At 40.3% G+C, this 19,887-nt stretch overlaps 1 protein-coding gene across 4 annotated transcripts in view; it reads left to right on the forward strand.

Annotated features, from left to right (window-relative positions):
• ACVR2B (activin A receptor type 2B) overlaps positions 1-19,887 on the forward strand; it is a 151,241-nt gene that overhangs the window by 106,525 nt on the left and 24,829 nt on the right. For 3 of the 4 annotated variants that reach the window (XM_074946333.1, XM_074946332.1, XM_074946331.1), the window contains 2 exons: positions 13,290-13,497; positions 18,793-18,902. In XM_074946333.1, the coding sequence (XP_074802434.1) occupies positions 13,290-13,497; positions 18,793-18,902 (318 nt within the window). Of the gene's footprint in view, positions 1-1,498; positions 1,727-13,289; positions 13,498-18,792; positions 18,903-19,887 lie in introns of those variants that run through there. The other variant, XM_074946330.1, reaches the window with a different exon arrangement.

A 19,887-nucleotide genomic window follows, 5' to 3' on the forward strand; every position in this document is an offset into this window, starting at 1 on the left:
GGTAAATTTCTGTAAACATGAAGTAGGTTCTAAATGTGGTGTAGTCACTTGGGAGCAAACTCCATTGCAAAAGGGCCTGACAGAATTGCTCATATGGGATTTACCATTGGGAACAAAAAGGCTGGAGAAATTGGCATCTTATATGACTGCTTTGCTTCTCATCCTCTGAAGAATTTCAGGAATGTCTTGACTTCCTTTGGAGGGCTTAAGGCCAGTGTATGATTGCAAAGGCTAGAGAGTTGCTTTTCTTTGTGCCTTTTTTTCATTCATTCTCTGGTTTGGCCTCTTTGCTTTCTTTGACTGAAGCTAATTAACTCTTGAAATACCAGTGAAAGTTGGAGAAGATGCTTTAAAAAGCCAGTGTGTATGTCTTCCTATTTCTTGATAGCGAAACGGCACTCCGGAAGTCTAGAACACAATATAAAAGGTGTCACTTGCCCCAGTGAATTCTCTGAAGTTCCCAAATGCCCTCAAATGGATTGAACTGAGGAACTGATGTTTGGGATGTAGTGCATGTTTGTCATTTATCAATATAAACACTAATTATAAGCTGAAGAAGAGCATTCTGCACTGTACAAGCATTTTGGTTTTCAGCATGCTCCCTGAAATAGAGCTTTCTGCGCACAAGAGCTTTGTGGATAAACCATCATGCAGAGGATGGTGCTTTTAAAATCTGACTGACGGCTAAAAGCCACAATTTGTTACTCAGACAAAACTTGCAGCAGTGAGGAATGTTCTACTCCATGTACTGTGCTAGGGTTGTTGTTTTTTTTTTTTGCCCAGAGTGCCTTGATTAGCCCGCTAAAATTGCACAGGCTTTGTGTCCATCAGAGCAGTCTGCAGGCAGCCGTGCATGGGTTTTGCTGGAACTCAAGGTGTCATTGAAGCTCTGCAGAATTATTGGTATAACTTATTGACTCTGCGTGGAAAAAGAGGCTGCAGATCAGCTTCAAGTGAGCTCATCCATTTGCAATCTCTGGTTATAAACCAAAGGACCTGCTTCCATAGAATTTAGTGGTCTATGATGATAGTACAAGGAAGGAAGTTAAGACTTCGCTGCCTGAACAAAACTGGTATAATGGGAATAGGGAGAATGAGCCACAAGCCTGACTTTGGAGTCCTGGCGCATGTTTTAGTCAGGCCATAAACTAATCACCTTTCCTGACAGAAGAGGAAAAGCACTGGCCACACTTGCTGATGGATGCTGTCAGGCATTGGAAGGGTAAATGAGTACTGGGCAATAACTCAGTTTAGGACTAGCAAAATCAGGTCCTCAAAAACTGGGACCCCAACAGCCTGACTCAGATATCAGTCTGCTTGTAGCCTAAAAGAAACTCTGCGGATGATTTTAGCAACCTCTTACAATGAATAGGATATGGTGGAACTATTCAGGGCTCGTTTCAACCACTGGTGAAAGCAGATGAGAATGCACGTGCAGGTTGAACTGAAGACTTCCAAACCCACGGTGCTTTTTTTTTTTTTTAAAAGGGACTCTGAGTTTTACGCAAGGTGGAAGGAGTGGAGAGGTTTTGGAACAGAAACGCGGCTCTACTGCAGTTACCATTGGCAATGAGACCTGTTCCGCCAACCTATACACCTTTGTACCAGCAACATCCACCACCTGACCTCTCTACTGCAGGGCCAGAGCCACACAGAGGACTGTGCTCTGGCCTGTCACACCACAGCAAGTTTCACCTTATGAGTTGCACCCTATGTGCTTATGCAGGTGAGGACCTAGTAATAAAGGCTTGTGTTCCGCTGATGCTGCTCAAGCAAACTACTACCTTTATTCTCGATGTGCAGCACTTCTCTTCATTTAGCTCCTTCTGCCTTTCTTCAACAGGGGCTGCCTTGCTGTTGTTTGATTTTCTGATATGAACAAAATGGAGGCCCTAGCATAAGGCCAGAAAATTAATTTTTCTCTGAGACTTGAATTGGGATTTGGTGTCTCTTGCCTTTGGAGAGGAAAGATCTAACAAGACTTCCTTTTCCCCTTTATCAGCCTCATGGCAAGTAAAGTTTAAAAAAAACCCTACAACCCACAATGTAGTAGAGAGGAACTTGGAGAAATTAACTTCCAAGCATACAGAATCTCCTTTTAGCTACCATAGATACATCAACATAACTCTTCCATTGAGCCTCCCACTTGCCCAGATAACTTGCTGACAAAGTGACTATATACAAAATGACTGGGTTGAAATAGTGCTATTAAAATATTAGGAGGAACTTGTGCATTTCACTCACGTTATATATTTCATACCCATTACTTGCTAGAAATTGTCAATGTAGTAGGTTTCAGAGTAGCAGCCTTGTTGGTCTGTATCCGCAAAAAGAAAAGGAGTACTTGTGGCACCTTAGAGACTAACCAATTTATTTGAGCATGAGCTTTCACGAAAGCTTAAGGTCAAATAAATTTGTTAGTCTCTGAGGTGCCACAAGTAGTACTCTTCTTTCAATGTAGTAGGTCGCTTATATCTTGGCAGGTTTCGCCCATTGCATCTCCTTTAGGCAGGGCAGAGAATCCAGAATATTTGGATTTTGATTTACGGCAGACTTCAAAAACCATGTTTTACATGATCTATCCTAGCAGATTAAAGAGAGATTGTACCGTTTTACTTCCTTTCTTGTACATCCTACCAAAAACACTGCCGAACTCTGAAGCTTTGGTTATTCGAGTGTAAGAGGGTGACAAGATGACAAACACTTTTGTTCGTAGGGCAGAGGTCCCCAAATTTTTTGCTCACTCCCTCCTTACCCTTATCTGGTCCCCTGGAAGCCCCAGTAGGGGGCTGGGAGCAGGCCAGGAGCAGAGCTGGGGGCAGTAGGGTTGAGTAGGGTTGGCCTGTTCTTCCTCTCTGCCCCCCGTGGGGGCTGGTCCAGGACTTGCTGCACCCTCCCTGAATGTTTAGCCATGCCCCCTAAAGGGTGCACCCCACAGTTTGGGAGCCACTATTTTAAGGGCACAGTTTCCTGATGCCTGACCTTCAATATCTTCTTGTCCATTTACATGCATAGTTTTTCCAATTACCAGTGAATTAAATTTGGAATTGTGATATTTAGAAATGTCAAGCAGAATCCGTAGAAAAGCACTTTGGGCCTAGTCTTAGTAGACTCAGCACATTTGAAAGCATATTTGAAATGTCCTTGCTGATGAAACTCAAGAGGACCATGTGTGGCCTGTGAGGTACTGCTGTTCAGACACTGAAGCTTTCTGGCAATGGTAGTTCACCAGAGACGACTTCTTTCTACTTTGTTATAGGTCTTGTTGCATGTTATAAACACACGATTACACTCTCCCTGGAGAAGAGCTAGGAAAAGAAGAGCCGTCTCTGACAGGATCGTCCTGGGGTTCAAAACAGTGGTGGCATGGGGTCATGAGCAGGGAGATGGAATGTTGTGGACAATGAAATTGTGGGAAAGAAACGCTTAGTTATCTATGACATCTGATCAGAAGGATCTCCTCCGTTTGGTTGACTTTAATAGGAAATGTCTTTAGGATATATAAAACCTCACTTTTAAATGCTCAGATTTTCTTCCACTCAGATTGTAAGCAGTCGGGGGCAGAAACAGACGTTTTTTAGGTGTTTGTACAGCTAGGGATTGTGGAGAGTGACTGGACTCCTGAGTGCAATGGCAATACAAAGAAATAATAATCTCATAATTAATGCTGATATAAAAGTATATTTCAGACAGACTTAAGAGAAATATCCCAAAAGACATTTCGTGGTGCTATGCAACAGCTTGCCCTCTATAAAGGCTGCTTATCTGAAATCCAGTGATACAGGGAGAGAAAAAAGGCCTTCTGAAGAAATCATTTGTCAAGCAAGGCTATGTCTTGGTTTAGTGAAGCAAGGAAACTGTGGAGAGACACCTCCTAATGAGTAGGGTTAATGGAGAAATGGTTGGCATTTGCTTATTAACTCTGTGGAAGGGTCAGACAGAAGCATACATCCCATAGGATGTTAATAAACCCCAATTGTGCCACACTCCACACATTGAGATGTAGGGAGATAAGTGCTGTGTGGCCATGCCTTGCTCTGATGCACAATTTCTTAACTTTTGTGGTGTTTTGTCCTCTTAAATTGACAGCACTGGTCTGTCTGTCTAATATAACACAGACAAGGTAGGTGAGGTAATATATTTTTTATTGGACCAATAAAATAAGATATTACCTCTCACACCTCTCTAATATCCTGGGACCAACACAGCTACAACACCTCTGCAAATAATATAACACACACATCCCCCACCGGGTTTTTGTGATTACTAATCCGGTTTGAGCTCCGACTGTCCAAATTGCCTCGTTTGTGACCCAAAGTGCATTTAAACATGAACTGCAGGAGCAACAAGGCATTAAATGCTTTTGATTGATCTCCCTGGTGTTTTTATTAAAGAACCAAAACCTTTCTGAGGAGACAGATAGAGTTAGCGATGTAAAGGGGAAAAATAATTACATTTTGGCTTTGTCCTTAACTGAGGTTACACAAAATAGAATTTACTAATGGAGGAATAATATGATCCCCTCCTTTAAACAAAATATCAAAATGACCAGTTGAGCTGCAATTGAAAATGCCCTATTTCCAGAAATTGTTTGACTACTGGTAGTGCTTTTTTACTGGTGCAGGGTAGTGGTGCTAATGATCATGACCTAGCTAAACCTTCTTGGATCAGTTTTACCTAGGCAAAGCAATGATTTGTTCAACCTTTTTCTGAGTGATCCTCCGCTTTGGGCCAACAGATTAGCCTCACTGGGGGTGGGGGTGGGTGTGTGTGCAATATTTCAGTAAATCAGATAGTGTTGCCATGTCACTGAGCTGTTTTCTGTAAACAAGAATACTTACCTGAGCAATTCTGGGCTTCTGTGGTTTTTCATGGGCTCTTTTTTTCTAGACTTTTTGAAAGAAACAAACCCTATTCAATTTAAAATGACAGGAAATTATTCAAAAGAATTAAATCTTTATTGCATCCTTTCCCCAAGTTGATGCTAATGTCTGTTAAAAATACATTCCCTATATTTCAAGGAATGCATTATATTGGCAGTTTGAGAAAATAGTATAATAATCTAATTCTTTTGAATAATTTCCTTGTTATCTTTAATTGACTTGAGCCCAAGTTTAAAAAAAAAAAAGAGTGGGGGAAGGAGAAGGAAGCACTACACAGATGTCTGTGGAAGAAGTGAAGTCTGAGTTATGGTGTGAATATAGAAGCCCCTGGTTATTGTCATCCCTGGTGAGTAGAGAGGATGCATTTCTTAATATGAAGTTCCTTTTTTAATTTTAAAGGAAAATGACTTAAAGCCTCCTGTCCCTTTGAGACTGGCTGGCTGTAATGACATCACCACGGGTTACCATGGTGATATTATATATGTTGAGAATAGTTTAATAGCCACTGATTGACAGAAAACTTCAGAGCTTTTGTCTTGGGAACTACCTAGTCTATTGACAGAAAACAGAACTCAAGCTAATCTTCCTTCTACACATTCTGTTGCTCGTGTTCTCAGTGTTATACTGAATTCTGGTTTTAGGGAGTTATAAACCTTATATGGCTTTAAAAACAAAAATGCTTTCAACTGGTCTTGGTTGTACCAGCTATTTTTAACTTAAAGTGGAACTAGTTAAGACCCTGTCCTCTCCTTCATTTGAAGACATATGTCACTTTGAAGTGGTGTGAAGCCTTACAATCTGGTTTGATTCATTTCTGGACTTGGATGATCAAGCAGAGGTTGCTGTGCCAGCCTATTAACCTGGAAGAAGCTTGGGCACTGGTGATGGATGCTAATACCAGTAGACTGGATTTTTGTTTGGTAAATTCATGGTGTATAGATGTTGACTTATTTTTGGAGCACCTATAATGTAAAGGCTTTATAAATAGGGTGGAAAAATAAGCAAGGGACTCCTTATATCCACAGGGATGCAGCAAATTGTTCAGCTCAAAATGTCATCATGCTGATGGTCTGCCTCACTACATCTTTATACACATTTGAGTAAAACTAGAATTAAACCACTATGCTACATAAGGATGGTCATACTGGGTTAGGCAAATGGCCTTTCTAGCCCAGTATCCTGTCTTCTGACAGTGGCTGGTGCTTCAGAGGGAATGTACAAAACAGGACAATTTATCAAGTGATCCATCCCCTGTTGTCCAGGACTAGCTTCTGATAGTCAGAGGTTTGGAGATACCCAGAGTGTGGGGTTGCATCCCTGACCATCTTGGCAAATAGCCATTGATGGACCTATCCTGCGTGAACTTACCCAGTTTTTTTTTTGTTGTTTTTGAAGCCAGTTTAAAGTTTTGGCCTTCACAACATCCCCTGGCAATGATCCAAAGGTTGATTGTGCATTGTGTGAAGATGTACTTCCTTACGTTTGTTTTAAATCTGCTGCCTATTAATTTCATTGGGTGACCCCTGGTTCATGTGTTATGTGAAGGGGTAAATAATGTTCTTATTCATGTTTTCCACACCATTCATGATTTTATAAACTTCTGGCAAATCTCTTCCCCCGCCTCCCCGAGTCATCTCTTTTCTAAGATGAACAGTCCCAGTCTTTTTAATCTCTCCTCATATGGAAGCTGTTCCATTCCCATAATCATTTTTGTTTCCTTTCTCTGTACTCTTTCCAATTCTAATGTATCGTTTCTGAGATGGGGTGACCAGAACTGCTCTCAGTATTCAAGGTTTGGGCATACCATGGATTTATATAGGGGCATTATGATATTTTCTGTCTTATTATATATCCGTTTCCTAATGTTTTTCAGAGAACTATTCACAATGACTCCAGTATCTCTTTCTTGAGTGGTAACAGCTAATTTAGACTCCATCATTATGAATGTTTAGTTGGGATTATGATTTCCAGTGTGCATGACTTGCATTTATCATCATTGAAATTCATCTGCCATTTTGTTGTCGTGTCACCTAGTTTTGTGAGATCCCTTTGTAGTTATGTCCAAGGTTGACTGGGAAGAGCTATCTTGAGAAATTTTGTATCATCTACAGACATTGCCACCTCACTGTCTATCCCCCTTTCCAGGTCATTTATGAATATGTTGAACAGCACTGGTCCCAGTAGAGGTCTTTGGGGAACTCCATTATTTACCTCTTCCCCACTGTGAAAACGGTCCATTTATTTCTATTCTTTGTTTCCTATGTTTTAACCAGTTGCTGATCCATGAGAGGACCTTCCCTCTGATTCCATGATTGCTTACTTTGCTTAAGCTTTTGGTAAGCCTTTTGTGCAAGGCTTTTTGAAAGTCCAAGTACACTATATCCACTGGATCACTTGTGTCCAGATGTTTGTTAACCCCCCTCAGAGAATTCTAATTGATTGGTGAGGCATGATTTCCCTTTACAAAATCTGTGTTGATTCTTCCCCACCATATTATGTTCATCTGTGTCTGATAAGTCTGTTCTTTACTACGTTTTCAACCCAGTTGCATGGTACTGAAGTTAGGCTTACTGGCCTGTAATTGCCAGGATTGCCTCTGGAGCCTTATTTAAAAATAGGCATCCTATTAGTTATCTGCAGTCATCTGATGCAGAGACTGATTTAAGTAATAGGTTACACACCACAGACAGCACTTTTGCAATTTCATTTTTTTAGTTACTTCAGAACTCCTCAGTGACTACCATCTGGTCCTGGTGATTTATTACTGTTAAATTTATCAATTTGTTCCAGAACCTCCTCTGCTGACACCTCAATCTGGGACAGTTCCTCTGATTTGTCACCTATAAAGAATGGCTCAGGTGAGGGAATCTCCCTCATATCCTCTGCAGTGTAGACTGATGCAAAGAATTCATTTAGCTTCTTTGCAATGGCTTTATCTTCCTTGAGTATTCTTTTAGCACCGCACGGCCCCACTGTTTGGCGGGCTTCCTGCTACTGATTTACTTACAATTTTTTTTGCTGTTAGTTTTTCTGTCTTTTGCTAGTTGCTCTTCAAATTCTTTTTTGGCCTACCTAAGTATACTTTTGCAGTTGACTTGCCAGAGTTTGTTCTTTCCTATTTTCCTCACTAGGATTTAACTTCCAATTTTTAAAGGATGCCTTTTTGCTTCTAAGCGTCTCTTTTAGTCTGTTTAGCCTTGGTGGATTTTTTTGGTCTCTTTTTTTTGTTTGTTTGTTTTTTAATTGGGATTACACATATAGTTTGAACCTGTATTATGGTGTTTTTTAAAGTTTCCATGCATCTTGCAGGCATTTCACTCTTGTGATGGTTCCTTTAATTTCCATTTATGGTGAGGGAATAAGCAGTTTTAGAAGCACTTTGTAAAGGTGGATCTGTTCAAGACCCTTTAGAGGTGAGGCTGGGTGCTCATTTAGTGTTTTTCCAGGCCTATTAGGTGTATAATGAAGTCCACCCCATTTAAGAGATTTTTGGTGGTGGTTGTGCTGCAGCTTTTATATGGGGAAAGAGGTGTGACTTTGAAAAACGTGGTGGTGTTTTTTTGTTTTTGTTTTGTTTGTTTTAAGACCGATGTTGATTTTTATGGACAAATACAGAGTCTATTTTCACCACTATGCTGGCCTTTGGTATGATTTGACGTATTATTCAAGCCAAACACTCTATGCATACATTTTTCTGGGTCCTCTTTGTTTCCTTGGTGGCTTATGTCTCTCCTTTAATGGCTCCCTGATCTGTTATAGGTAACCCAGTAAGACACACATGGTTTGTTTTTCATAATTATGTATGCAAATGTGTATGCATAGTTGCTTATTTGGTACATGCAACTGCAGCAATTCAGTGTGCAAGCGTGGTCATCCTATAATGTAAAATTACGTGGACAAATAGCCATATAGGCATGCAAATAAATAAGTTGTGCATGCATTTGTATTTACAAAGCTCTGTAGTTCTGAAAATCAGGCCCAACATTTTGGTAAATTACCCACTATACTGTACTAATTTTTATGCACTCTATTTTGACTCAACATGTTCCTTGAATAGAGCTTTCATTTTAGTTATTAAAAGGGACTACGCAAGCTATGAAGTGACACCTACACGGTGCTTTCTTCCTTCAAGGGATATTGCCAACCTGTTTGAGCCTCCCCACCTTCATTCAATTTACCTTAATGTGGTGTAATACAGAGGCCGCAAAGAATGCGTTTTGTTACCAACTTCGCATCACTTGTCACAGAGCTTGTCTACACTTACAGCGCTGCTATGGTGCAGCTGTAGTGCTTCGTGAAGACGCTACCTAGGTTGGTGGGAGAGATTCTCCCGTCGGTGTAGATACTCCACCTCTCTGAGAAGCGGTAGCTATGGTGATGGGAGAAGCCCTCCCATCGATATAGTAGGGCCTACGCTGGGAGCTAGGTCAGTATAACTGCATCGCTCAGGCGTGTGGGTTTTCCACACCCCTGAGCAACATAATTATACTGTCCTAAGTTTGTAGTGTAGACCAGGGCTCAACGTGACCCATTACAGAAGGCTGAACTGCAGCTGCGGGTAATTTAACACTCATTCCTAAAGGTGTGCAACTGCCTGCTGAGACTGTCCTGGAGAGAAACAAAAGAGTCCCACCTTAGTCCTTGTCGCTGTAGAAACACAGCAGGATAAGACACTTGCCAAATGACTTTTTGGGACTAAGAGTATGTTGCAAACAGTGCAGTTTATAAAGAGGTGTCTTTTTAAGACAACTACCCTTAAGGGCTATTTTTAAAAAACAAAGAAAACCTGTTTTTTCTGTAACTCGGGTGGATGTGTGGTGCAGATAAGACACCAAAGGGTTTTTGGCATATTTGCTGGATGTAGATTTAGATTTTTTGGAAACAAGTCTTACCCTTAGTTTGAAGCTTGCTGCAGAGAAGACCCATGTTCTGTGGGGGGGGGCACGCCCCAGGCTCATTACAGAATTTCTCATGCTCAAGTGTCTACTGCTTTCTGGTCCCAGAACTACAACTACTGCATTTTACATTTCCTTTCCAAAGCACTGTGCAAACATTACTCATCACAACATCCTTGTACATTATGTTCTCCCCACTTTCCAGAGGGGGTAGTGGAGGTTATGCATTTGTACCCGAGGTTTTACAGAGAGTTGTCTGAGCTGGGACTAGAATTGGGGGCTACCAACCCTCTGTTTGGTTCGCTAGGTGAGGCTGCTGTCTAGGAGGTTTGGGTAGGGAAGAGAGAAAAATCTCACTCCAGTAAGCTTAGTGGAAAGTTGGGGAATATTATCCCTCTTTGGTTCTGTGGAGAAGATTTTACTGAATTCTTGATCTTTATGCATTCTTTGATTGAGCAATCATTTTCTAGAGAAGACCAGAAGATTATGTTGAATATTAGCTAGCAATCAGCAACTGTTTAAGATGGAAGCCATGTTACACATTACAATAAAGCAAAGACATTCATTCATAGCTTTAAAAGAAAAAAAGGCATCCCTTACTTTCCTGCACACAAGACAATTCTCCATTATTTGCCGCTGATTTCACTAGGTATTTAAGAGACAGGCTTAATTCTATAACAAATTGTCATGTAAATATCAACAGATCAAATGCAAAGGCTTTGTGGAGAAGAAGCAATATTGACTCTTCTCTTTGTCTGGGGATATTTTTGGCTGGTTTTTACTATAGTAAGCAACTTGTCAGAGGAGGACTTGGATGGAGATTTGCAAATGCTGATTAAAAAATTCAGGTGCTGTTAAAATTGAACTCTCCTGTGTGCGTTTTGAATATAATTTTGTTTTGAAGCTCCACTTTATGGCTGTTTCCCACCCTTTTAAATCTCTCCCATGATACAGATTAAACATTCTTCTTGGGGGAAAAAAAGAGGTATTGGAGAATTAAACACCTTTAAACTCTTAAAAATATAAAGAGTTCTTCCAGTCTGTCTACCCCACACCAGAGTAATTACCCAGCGCTGAAGATAGGTCAAGTCATGTAACCAGGGCAGCTGACTGGGTGCACAGCAAGGTGTAACTGCAAGAATGGCTCAGGGCAAACCATGTTCCGCACCATTTCAGAAGCCATGGCTTGTCCTGGTCCATCCTTGTACTTAAACCTTGTTCAGCACCACTTGTCAGTAATAGGCTAATTTCCTGGTGTAGACAAGGCTAAATTTACACTAGGATAGCACCTTGAATGCAGACCGCTCTCCAAGCTCTCCACAGATGTACATCCACCAGTGAAATGGAGGCAAATCTTCTCACCCTACAACAATTCAGAGAGGAAGTGAGGAAGATTTAATGCACATCAGGAGGTTACAGGCTGTAGAAAGGAAGGCTGATCCAGTGGTTAAGATGCTAGTCTGGGATTTGGAAGACCTGAGTTGAATTCCTTGCTCTGCCACAGGTTTCCTGTATGACTTTGGGCAAGTCACTTAGTCTCTCTGTGCCTCAGTTCTTCATCTGTAAAGTGGGGATAATAGCCCTGCCCTACCTTATGGGGTGGTTTTTTGGATAAACGTTAGCGATTGTGCGGTGCTAAGATACTGTAGTAATGGGGACTAAGTGCCTTCACCCCAAGATAAATTGTAAAGTGTGCAGAATTGAACCCTGAAAGTGCATGGAGATTTTCATTAGCCACAAGGAGTCAGGAGCTTGATTTTACATCTCAGCAAGATAATGACACTTCTAGCAGCACGATTGTTCCTTTATCACCATGCTGGAGGATTGATTCAATGTTGTTTACTGAATTGCCAATACCTAGATTTTTCCTTGGAAGCAACCTGTCAAAGTGTAATGACCAGGCCTGACCTTGTTTTAACTTGCGTGATCCCATGGCAGTATGGCTACGCCTAAGAGGATAATAGTAATTTGAAAACTTAACTATTCCTGGTTGTGTGTAATGTGTTTATAGTTCAGCATCTCAGCAGGCGTTTAAAAAGCAACCTGCTATTTGTGGCTCAGTGGTGATGTTTCTGGGGTTTCTATTTATACTCTGTTCTTGATGTGTCTTGTTGCATTTGATTTCTCCTCCTACTTTTAACGCTAGTCTATAAAATACCTCATACAGAATATGTCTATAACAAAGGTAGGATTTTTGAGACATAAGACTGTGCATGTCTGAGTGTGATCTGTTCATCTCATAGTTGATCCCTTTTTCAATTAAAAAAAATTCTTTTGGTACTTTGGATCAGTGTAACAGTTTTTGGCAGCATTTCATTTTGACTCCCATGAGGCCTTGTTACTGCTTTGGCTTCTAGTTAGTATCAATAGGACGATGAGAGACTCCTTGCTTTCACCAGTTCATGGTGGCTTATTTAACTCAACCCAGTTACTGTGTATGCCTCAGTCAACTTAATGGCGGAGGGGAGAGGGGAATCATGTTGGATGAAATTCACCCGTGTGCAGAGACCCAGCCTGAGGCTGATGCCCCACTTACACCTTCAGAAATGTATATTCATTTGCAATAATATTGTGTAAGTGGGACTAAGGTGAGGCACAAGGTGAATTTCACCCATCACGAATAATTCCTCAGACCCCAGAGGAACCTTATCCTTCAGATAGAATGTTTCTGTCTTGGTGAGGGAAGTGATTACGCTGTTTGACGGTTCAGCAAAACACTAGCTTCCTTTGATGGTTAGGGCATACAAAATTTCGTTTACTCCACTTAGGCATGATGATGATTTTTGGAAGTGTCTTTTCTTTGTAAGCTGGCCTACTAATAGTACTGAAATGTTGGTTGCACTTATGTTAATTTTCCATTATTGTCACACCAGAGAAATGTCAAGCGTACCTGTAACAGCTTTCCAGGGGCCCTGGGTTTCACTAGGTTCCCATGGTAAAAGAGAAGATTCCAGCATCCCCCCTACTTAATGAGAAGGTATATCTCATAATGCTCTGTTCTGAGTTAAGTGGAGCCCACTCAGTTTAAGGTGGCACAACACATTCCAGACCTAGGCCTTTGTGGACTGTAGTCCTGTACTGAAGGTGAGGCCACACAACTCTCTGCAGGACGTTGGTCGTCACTTGAACATTACACTTCCTTCTAGGATGATCTTGTGGTTAAGGCACTGGATTGACACTCGAGATCACTGTTCAATTCTTAGTTTTCCCATAGATTTCCTGTCTGACCTTGAGCAAATCTCATAACCACTCTGTGGGTTAATTCCCTGTCTACAGAATGAGAATAATACTTCTCTGCCTCACAGGGGTGGGGAAGATAAATGAGTTAATTAAATGTGATATGCTCAGCTGTTACAGTGCTGTGTTCCATATAAAGTATAGATAAAGATAAAACATGCACACTAAGTAGTTTATCCACCTCACTGACGCTCAGCAGTTAAGCACGTGGAAATGTCTTTTCATGTATTTAACTTTGGTTTCATGTAAGCATATTTTGGTTTTGGATACTCAGGGCCAGGTCATGGGGAGGCAGAGACGAGAGAATGCATCTACTACAATGCCAACTGGGAGCTGGAGAAGACCAATCAGAGTGGCGTGGAACGCTGTGAAGGAGAGAAGGACAAACGGCTCCATTGCTATGCTTCTTGGAGAAACAACTCTGGCTCCATTGAGTTGGTGAAGAAAGGCTGCTGGTTAGATGACTTCAACTGCTATGACAGGTAATAGCCATCCTGATCACTTGAGACACAAATTTAAATTGTATTTCAAGTGGGAAAGGCTTTCAAATTGTATTAGTGATGTCCAGAAGTAGCCAAATTCAACTGGACCTTATTAACCTGCTTTAATTGCTTGTATATATCTCAAAATTCTCACTTAACTCTTTGCTTTCAATATGGAAGCCACAAAAGGCCCTTTTTTGGGGCATTTTTTTTTATAAGAAAGCTCAGCAATTCTGGCATGCTCTGAAAAATGTGTCCTGTACCATTGAGTGAAGAGCAATATGTTCTTCCAAGAGTACTTGGCTACATAAGGGAAAACATGGAGTCATTTGGAGCTGTCTAGAAAAACACAGATCTTGGGGTGTATTAGGGTTTGGGATAGTCTTGCTTTAATGATATTGTAAAGGGTTTCTTTACTCCCTGTCCATGCTAGCTGGGTTGAGGGTAGGATTCTAGTTTGGCAGGGACTGGGGGGGATGGACCATTGAAGTACAAGTGTGTTGGAGTATGGTGCTGTCTGTAACCAGCTGTAGGGGAGATGGGCACAGCTGTGTGAAGGGTGTGGATGCATTAAAGAGCTTGGATTTTAGGAAAATATGGTCTTGCCTCATAAGTTTGGGTAACCCAATGCTATGTTATCTAAGGAGAACAATTGCAATTTTTAAAAAGTTTTCCTTAGTTTCAAAGTTTGGAGGAACGCTATCCACTAGTTCTGAGCCTAAGATACTTTTTAGTTTAAAAAATTGTAGCTAGAAGGTAGTATAGTAGAATCGTAGCTCTCAGAGGTATGGGCAAAAATGTACTGGGTCATCAAGATGATGGTCTGGTTCTATGATTTAAATGCCAAAATAGAACTAATCCTGCTTTTGCAGGAAAATAGATTATTCCCAACTGTATATTTCCTAATTATTTTATCCTGTCTGATCTTAAATATTTTAAGACATGAGATTTCCACCACTACTTGGGAGAGACCATTCTGGAGTTTAGGTCTCATACGAAATTCTACTTGAACTTATTTCCTGTGCAACCCTATTGAAATCCCTGGGATTAAGTCAGGGCCAAATTTGGCCCCAAGTCAAAAAGTTTGTCCTATTCATTGAAATTGTTCCTAGCTCTATCCCATTCCTCTGAGCAATTCTGCCTCTCCATATAACTCATAAATAATTCCTCTTATTCCTTCAAATATTTGCAGCTGGGTTATTTTTCCACTACACCCACCATCCTAGAAGTTGCATAGTCAAGCGCCATATTCATTTAGATTTTACCCCCCAGGCCCCCCCCCCCCAAATAAAGCAGTCCTTCCAGACTCCTTAGTCATTGTAGTGCTGATCCTCATAGGAACATTTCACTACCATTTTCTGTTTTCAAACAGAAGTGTTTAGCATAACCAGATTTCCGCTTATAGCATATGCTCCCAAATACAGCAGCACTGTGACAGGTGCATGGTATAACACAATTCCCCCATGCTGTAATGCACTAGTTCTCAACCTCTTCCATACTATTATCCTGCATTACAACAGAAGAATGTTTCTGGGCCTTCCAACCCCTCCCATCTAGTTATAAAGAAAGAAAGGATGGTTGGTTGCAATCTGTTAAAACCTGTTCAAATGCCCAAAATTGAGAACACATGCTTATAACACACTAACCCTGCGGCACGAGAACCAGAAGGTACAAACTGACCAGTCTAGTTTCATGGTCCAAGCTGAGTGAGATACCATGTGTTAACAAACAACATAAATGGTGAAAACTCCATTTTGTATTTTTAGAAAGATTTTAATTAACCAAGTCAGTTTTAATTATACGCTTCTTGAGTGTTCAGTTTGTATCTTGATGGTGGCCTTTTAGTTGCCCCATGCTGTTATGCTTTGATCCCAGGAGAAATGATAAAATGTGACAAACAGGCCTTTAAAACAAATGCAACTGCATTAATGTCTTCATGGCCTTTACTGGCTTTTGTGTTCAGCACACACACACACAAGCTGCTGGGCTCCCAAGGGCAATCTTGTTGGGATGCAGCTATGTTGCTACTTAATTACCTATGAGGTGTCTCCTGGAAAAAGGACAGTCTCCATGTTCTATCAAATTCTAGTGTCTTTTGCTTAGTAATGTAGATAATGGTTAGCGTTATATGCCAAACGGTACCTTGCTGCAACACTAAGGTTGAGATATTAATGTTACGAAGGTCAGGACATTTAGGGTTATGGTTCCTAGAGCAATCTTAACTCTGTCCTTTAATCTCATCTAAACTGTTTGGGCATAGAAGTGGTGTAAGAATCTATACAGATTCTTATCTGCTCATTACAATATTTAAGCCCCTTGTACTTGTGCAGTAAAGTGGTGTTTCATTATGTGATCACCCAACAAATATGCCATAACATGGCACATGTGCATTTAAAGCTGTAGAAAAGGGTACAATTTAAAAATAAATCAAACAGTGCACAATTCATTTATGTGCATTATCTCGCTGGAGGAGCAGTATTAAAATTCACTTGAAGAGCATGTGAATTACTATAAAATGTACACTCACAGCTATAGAAAACAGTGTACTTCTCTCCCGCTATATTATATTGTACTGCTTGCTAAGTAGCGTGTCAGGCTGCCCAGAGTTGTGTACCTGGGCACACTCTGAACCAATTAAGGCAAATAATGAATTGCCTATGCAGAGTAGGCTGTTTACACTCATTAACTTAATTTCTTAACTAACAGACTTTGCAAAACATGTATTCTCCACTGAAGGCTACAAATACTCAAGTCTAATGCCATTAAATTGAAATGTTTTATGTTGTCTGAATTCAGGAAAAGGTATATGAAAAGGTATATTACTTAAACTTGTTGAAACGTCATCACTTGGATAACTCAAATGGCTGATGTTTCCTAGAACTAAAAAATAAAATAAAATTACTTCCTGGCTGAGATCTTGTATGAGAAATTCTAGCTCAAAAGTTAATTTTTTTCCCCATGAAGGAATAAACCACTGAAAATAGTGCCATGGATTAAAAGAGCCTTCTCCACCCTTACTTCTAGCTATGTGCTATTGATGTCACAATCGAGGAGGCTTGGCATGGATTCACAGATAGAGTAATAACGTCAGACACGTGATTGTTTTATTACTTCCTCAGTGTGTTTCAGGGAAGGAAGTTAGGCATATAAATTTAGCTGGATTTAGGAAATCTTTTGATACAGTTCATAGAGCACAAAATCTTTTGATACAGTTCATAGAGCACAAATCTGCAATCTAAGTAACTTGATAATATACTGGAGAGGGTAAAAACCTGACAAAGAAAGCAGGTGTTTGTAAACAGTAGCAACTTGCACTGGGGGAGAATTGAGGTAGTAGAACACTACAGCAGTTATTGGAACATGTTGTGCACTGACCTGGCAGGAAAAAGGATGTGTGGAAAACTGATGAAGTTTGTTTGATACCTATATGAGAATCTTTTTAAGGTATACAAAATATTGAAACAGTATGGCTAGATAACTGCAGTGCTGTCTGAACTAGAGACAACTGAGAATATTTAGAATTACAACTTACATTTGTTTAGAAGACAGGTACTCATGTTTAGGTGGAAATTCTTTCTTTAAAGCGAACCAGTAGTTACTTGAGGTAGGTAACTATATTAAGTACATGAATAAGACTTACTCTCTATTAGTTGCAAGTAAGATAACTAATGCAGGTAGTTGTTAGAGAGGATACACCAATAAAATGGAAATATAGTTTGATACAGTAACTACAAAAGTGGGGCTGGCTCAAGGAGGGTTTCTGGCCTCCTTCCAGTTTAGGGTGCCCCGTCTTCCTGTTTAAATGTGATGATTTTTATCCAGTATTGCTGAGTTACAAGGTTTAAAGTTAGATGTGAAGAATAAAATACCAAAGTATAGTCTGGTGAGCTGAAGTGCCTGGATAATATGCCTTTAAGGGCTTTGAAATTCATGGGGATCAGAATGTTGCTAATGAGTTGAAGCTGAGCAGCCTTAAAATGGGTCCCCCTTCCAAAAATATTATGTTAAAAGAACTTTCTTTATTTGCAAAGTCAAACACTCAAAAGTTAGGAAATGCCAGAATTTAGGTTGCGTGTGCAACATTAATTTGGTCCACTTCTGCATATTAATTACAATACAGTCTTAAATTACATGATCATATACTGTTTTTTTTCCCCCCATGTGATCCCTGCCTTGGTCAGTGCACAGGACAGAGAGCGCTCAGGGAATGGAGCAGCTGTTTGGTATTTTAATGCTTATCATTCAGTTAGAGATCACAGCCTTATTTATTACACACCGTCCAAAGCCTGCAGCGAATATGGAATTATTTGTTTCTTCACGGTCTTTTCTAGGGTGCTTGCCACTATGGTATGAGTGCCACACAAACATTAATGAATTTATCTCCACTGCAAGATCAGAGAACGTTCTACCCGTTTTACAGCTGGCAAAACTAAGACAAAGAGACTGCCTGAGGCCATGAGGTGAATCGGTGACAGAGCCAGAATTAGACTCCGGGCCGCCTGACTCCCAACCTTGTACTCATTCCTCTAGATCACGTTACTTTACTGACATGTTGAGAATCCACAGCTCCCATTTGCTTTAGGTGGAGTTGCGTGCTCAGCCCTTCAACAGATCAGCCTTCAGATGTCTCAAGTTGGGCACCCAGAAAATGGTGAACACCTAGGTAGTGGCCACCTGCCCACATTTTAATTAGTGACTTACTCAATATCTCATAAAAGCTCTATGACAGAGGCGGGGTAGTACGGAGTTCTCCTGTGCAGCATTCACCTGCCTTAGCCTCAAGACCATCCTTTTTCTTCCTGCAATCCCCTATTTTATTCTGTACACACCTTCTGACTGCTAGAGCAAATCAGTCTCATTCACTACACAACAGCTCAATTCTTTCCCTGAGCATTGTCCATGCCGTACATTGAAGGAAGCAAAGGACCGGTGAGGAAAAACATGTGATTAAAGATATAGGAAGAGTGAAGGAAGTGCACGGCTGACTGTCTGCCAAAAGTCCTGGAATGTTCACTCTTACCTGGGTTTAATTTACCCTTTTGTACACTCATATACAATGGCTGCAAACTAGAATTCTATAGCAAAGTCTCATTCTTGGTTATTCCCTTTAAAAACAAAACACAAAACTTTCTAGCTTAAGAGACTATAGGTCTGCAGAATGCAACAGAAAGAGGAGAAAAACAGAAACTTCACTGCAGCCAAATCTTCTCTTCCTAGGACAGTATAAAGCAATTCACTAATTTTTCCCCCTCCTCTACCTTCCCCCTTTGTTCCTCTACCCCGTTCCTGATACAGGCAAGAATGTGTAGCCACAGAAGAGAACCCTCAAGTGTTTTTCTGCTGCTGTGAGGGAAACTATTGCAATGAGAAATTTACGCACTTACCTGAAGTAACTGGTCCAGAAGGTAAGTGATTCATTTTGGGGAGGTGGGGGTGGAGGGGGGAATCTGTTTAAAAACCTTGATCTCTGTTGGTTTGCAGGGACCTTGAATTGCTTGGTATTCATCAAGCAAGAAATCAGAGGATGCCTTCGGTTACAAACTTTGGAAGTTTAGCAGATAGATTTTTTTTTACACAGCGTATTTTTAAAAAAAATGCTGTTTTGAGTAAAGTGAATTGTGCAGAAACCTTGCGTATCATTAGCAAGGACTAAATTCTCTCTTCAGTGAATGCTTGAGGTGGATTATTGCAAAAGGAAGCCTACTAAGAGGAGAAATAATAGTTAAATGTATGAGTATGGACAAACTGTCCCTCTTAACTAACTTCCTGTATATTTTGCTGACTAAGGAGATTAGAAAGGAATGTTTATGCAGTTGTGGTGATTTGCAGCATTTGTGAATATAAGTTAAAGGGCAAGTTCTCTTTTACGGAAAAGTATTAGAGTTTAAATTATATTTTTCTATAGATGTCTTTTAAACTATCCTATAAAATTTTAATAGAAAATATATCTCTTTTTCTATAGGGTGATCTCAAGGAATCTATAGAAAGTGTCTTTTTATCGGTTGAACAGTATAGATTTTTCAGAGTAATTTCTATAGAATTGTATTAGATCCTTATAAAATTTTCCAGGACTTTATGGAAGTTATTAATTATTTACACATTTTTATTACCTATTGTTATTAAAATACCCTTCATAGCCTCATAATAACAAAATAAGCCTTTCCCTACTGATTTTTTTGTTTAATTTGGCAAATATCAAGATTTCTCCATCCCTCATCCTTCCATGTCTCCAGTGAAGCAACATGGCTCTATTTAGACTTCCCATTCTTTGTTCACCAGCTTTACTGATTGGAATGGGGAACTGGTACTACTGTGGAGACAGTACATTTGCTGATGGCTTCTGCAGTATTTTACTTTAAACTGACATCTTATTGCCATGGCTGGAAAACC

This window comes from Natator depressus, chromosome 2 (assembly GCF_965152275.1).
Source record: "Natator depressus isolate rNatDep1 chromosome 2, rNatDep2.hap1, whole genome shotgun sequence".
Lineage (NCBI taxonomy): Eukaryota > Metazoa > Chordata > Testudines > Cheloniidae > Natator > Natator depressus.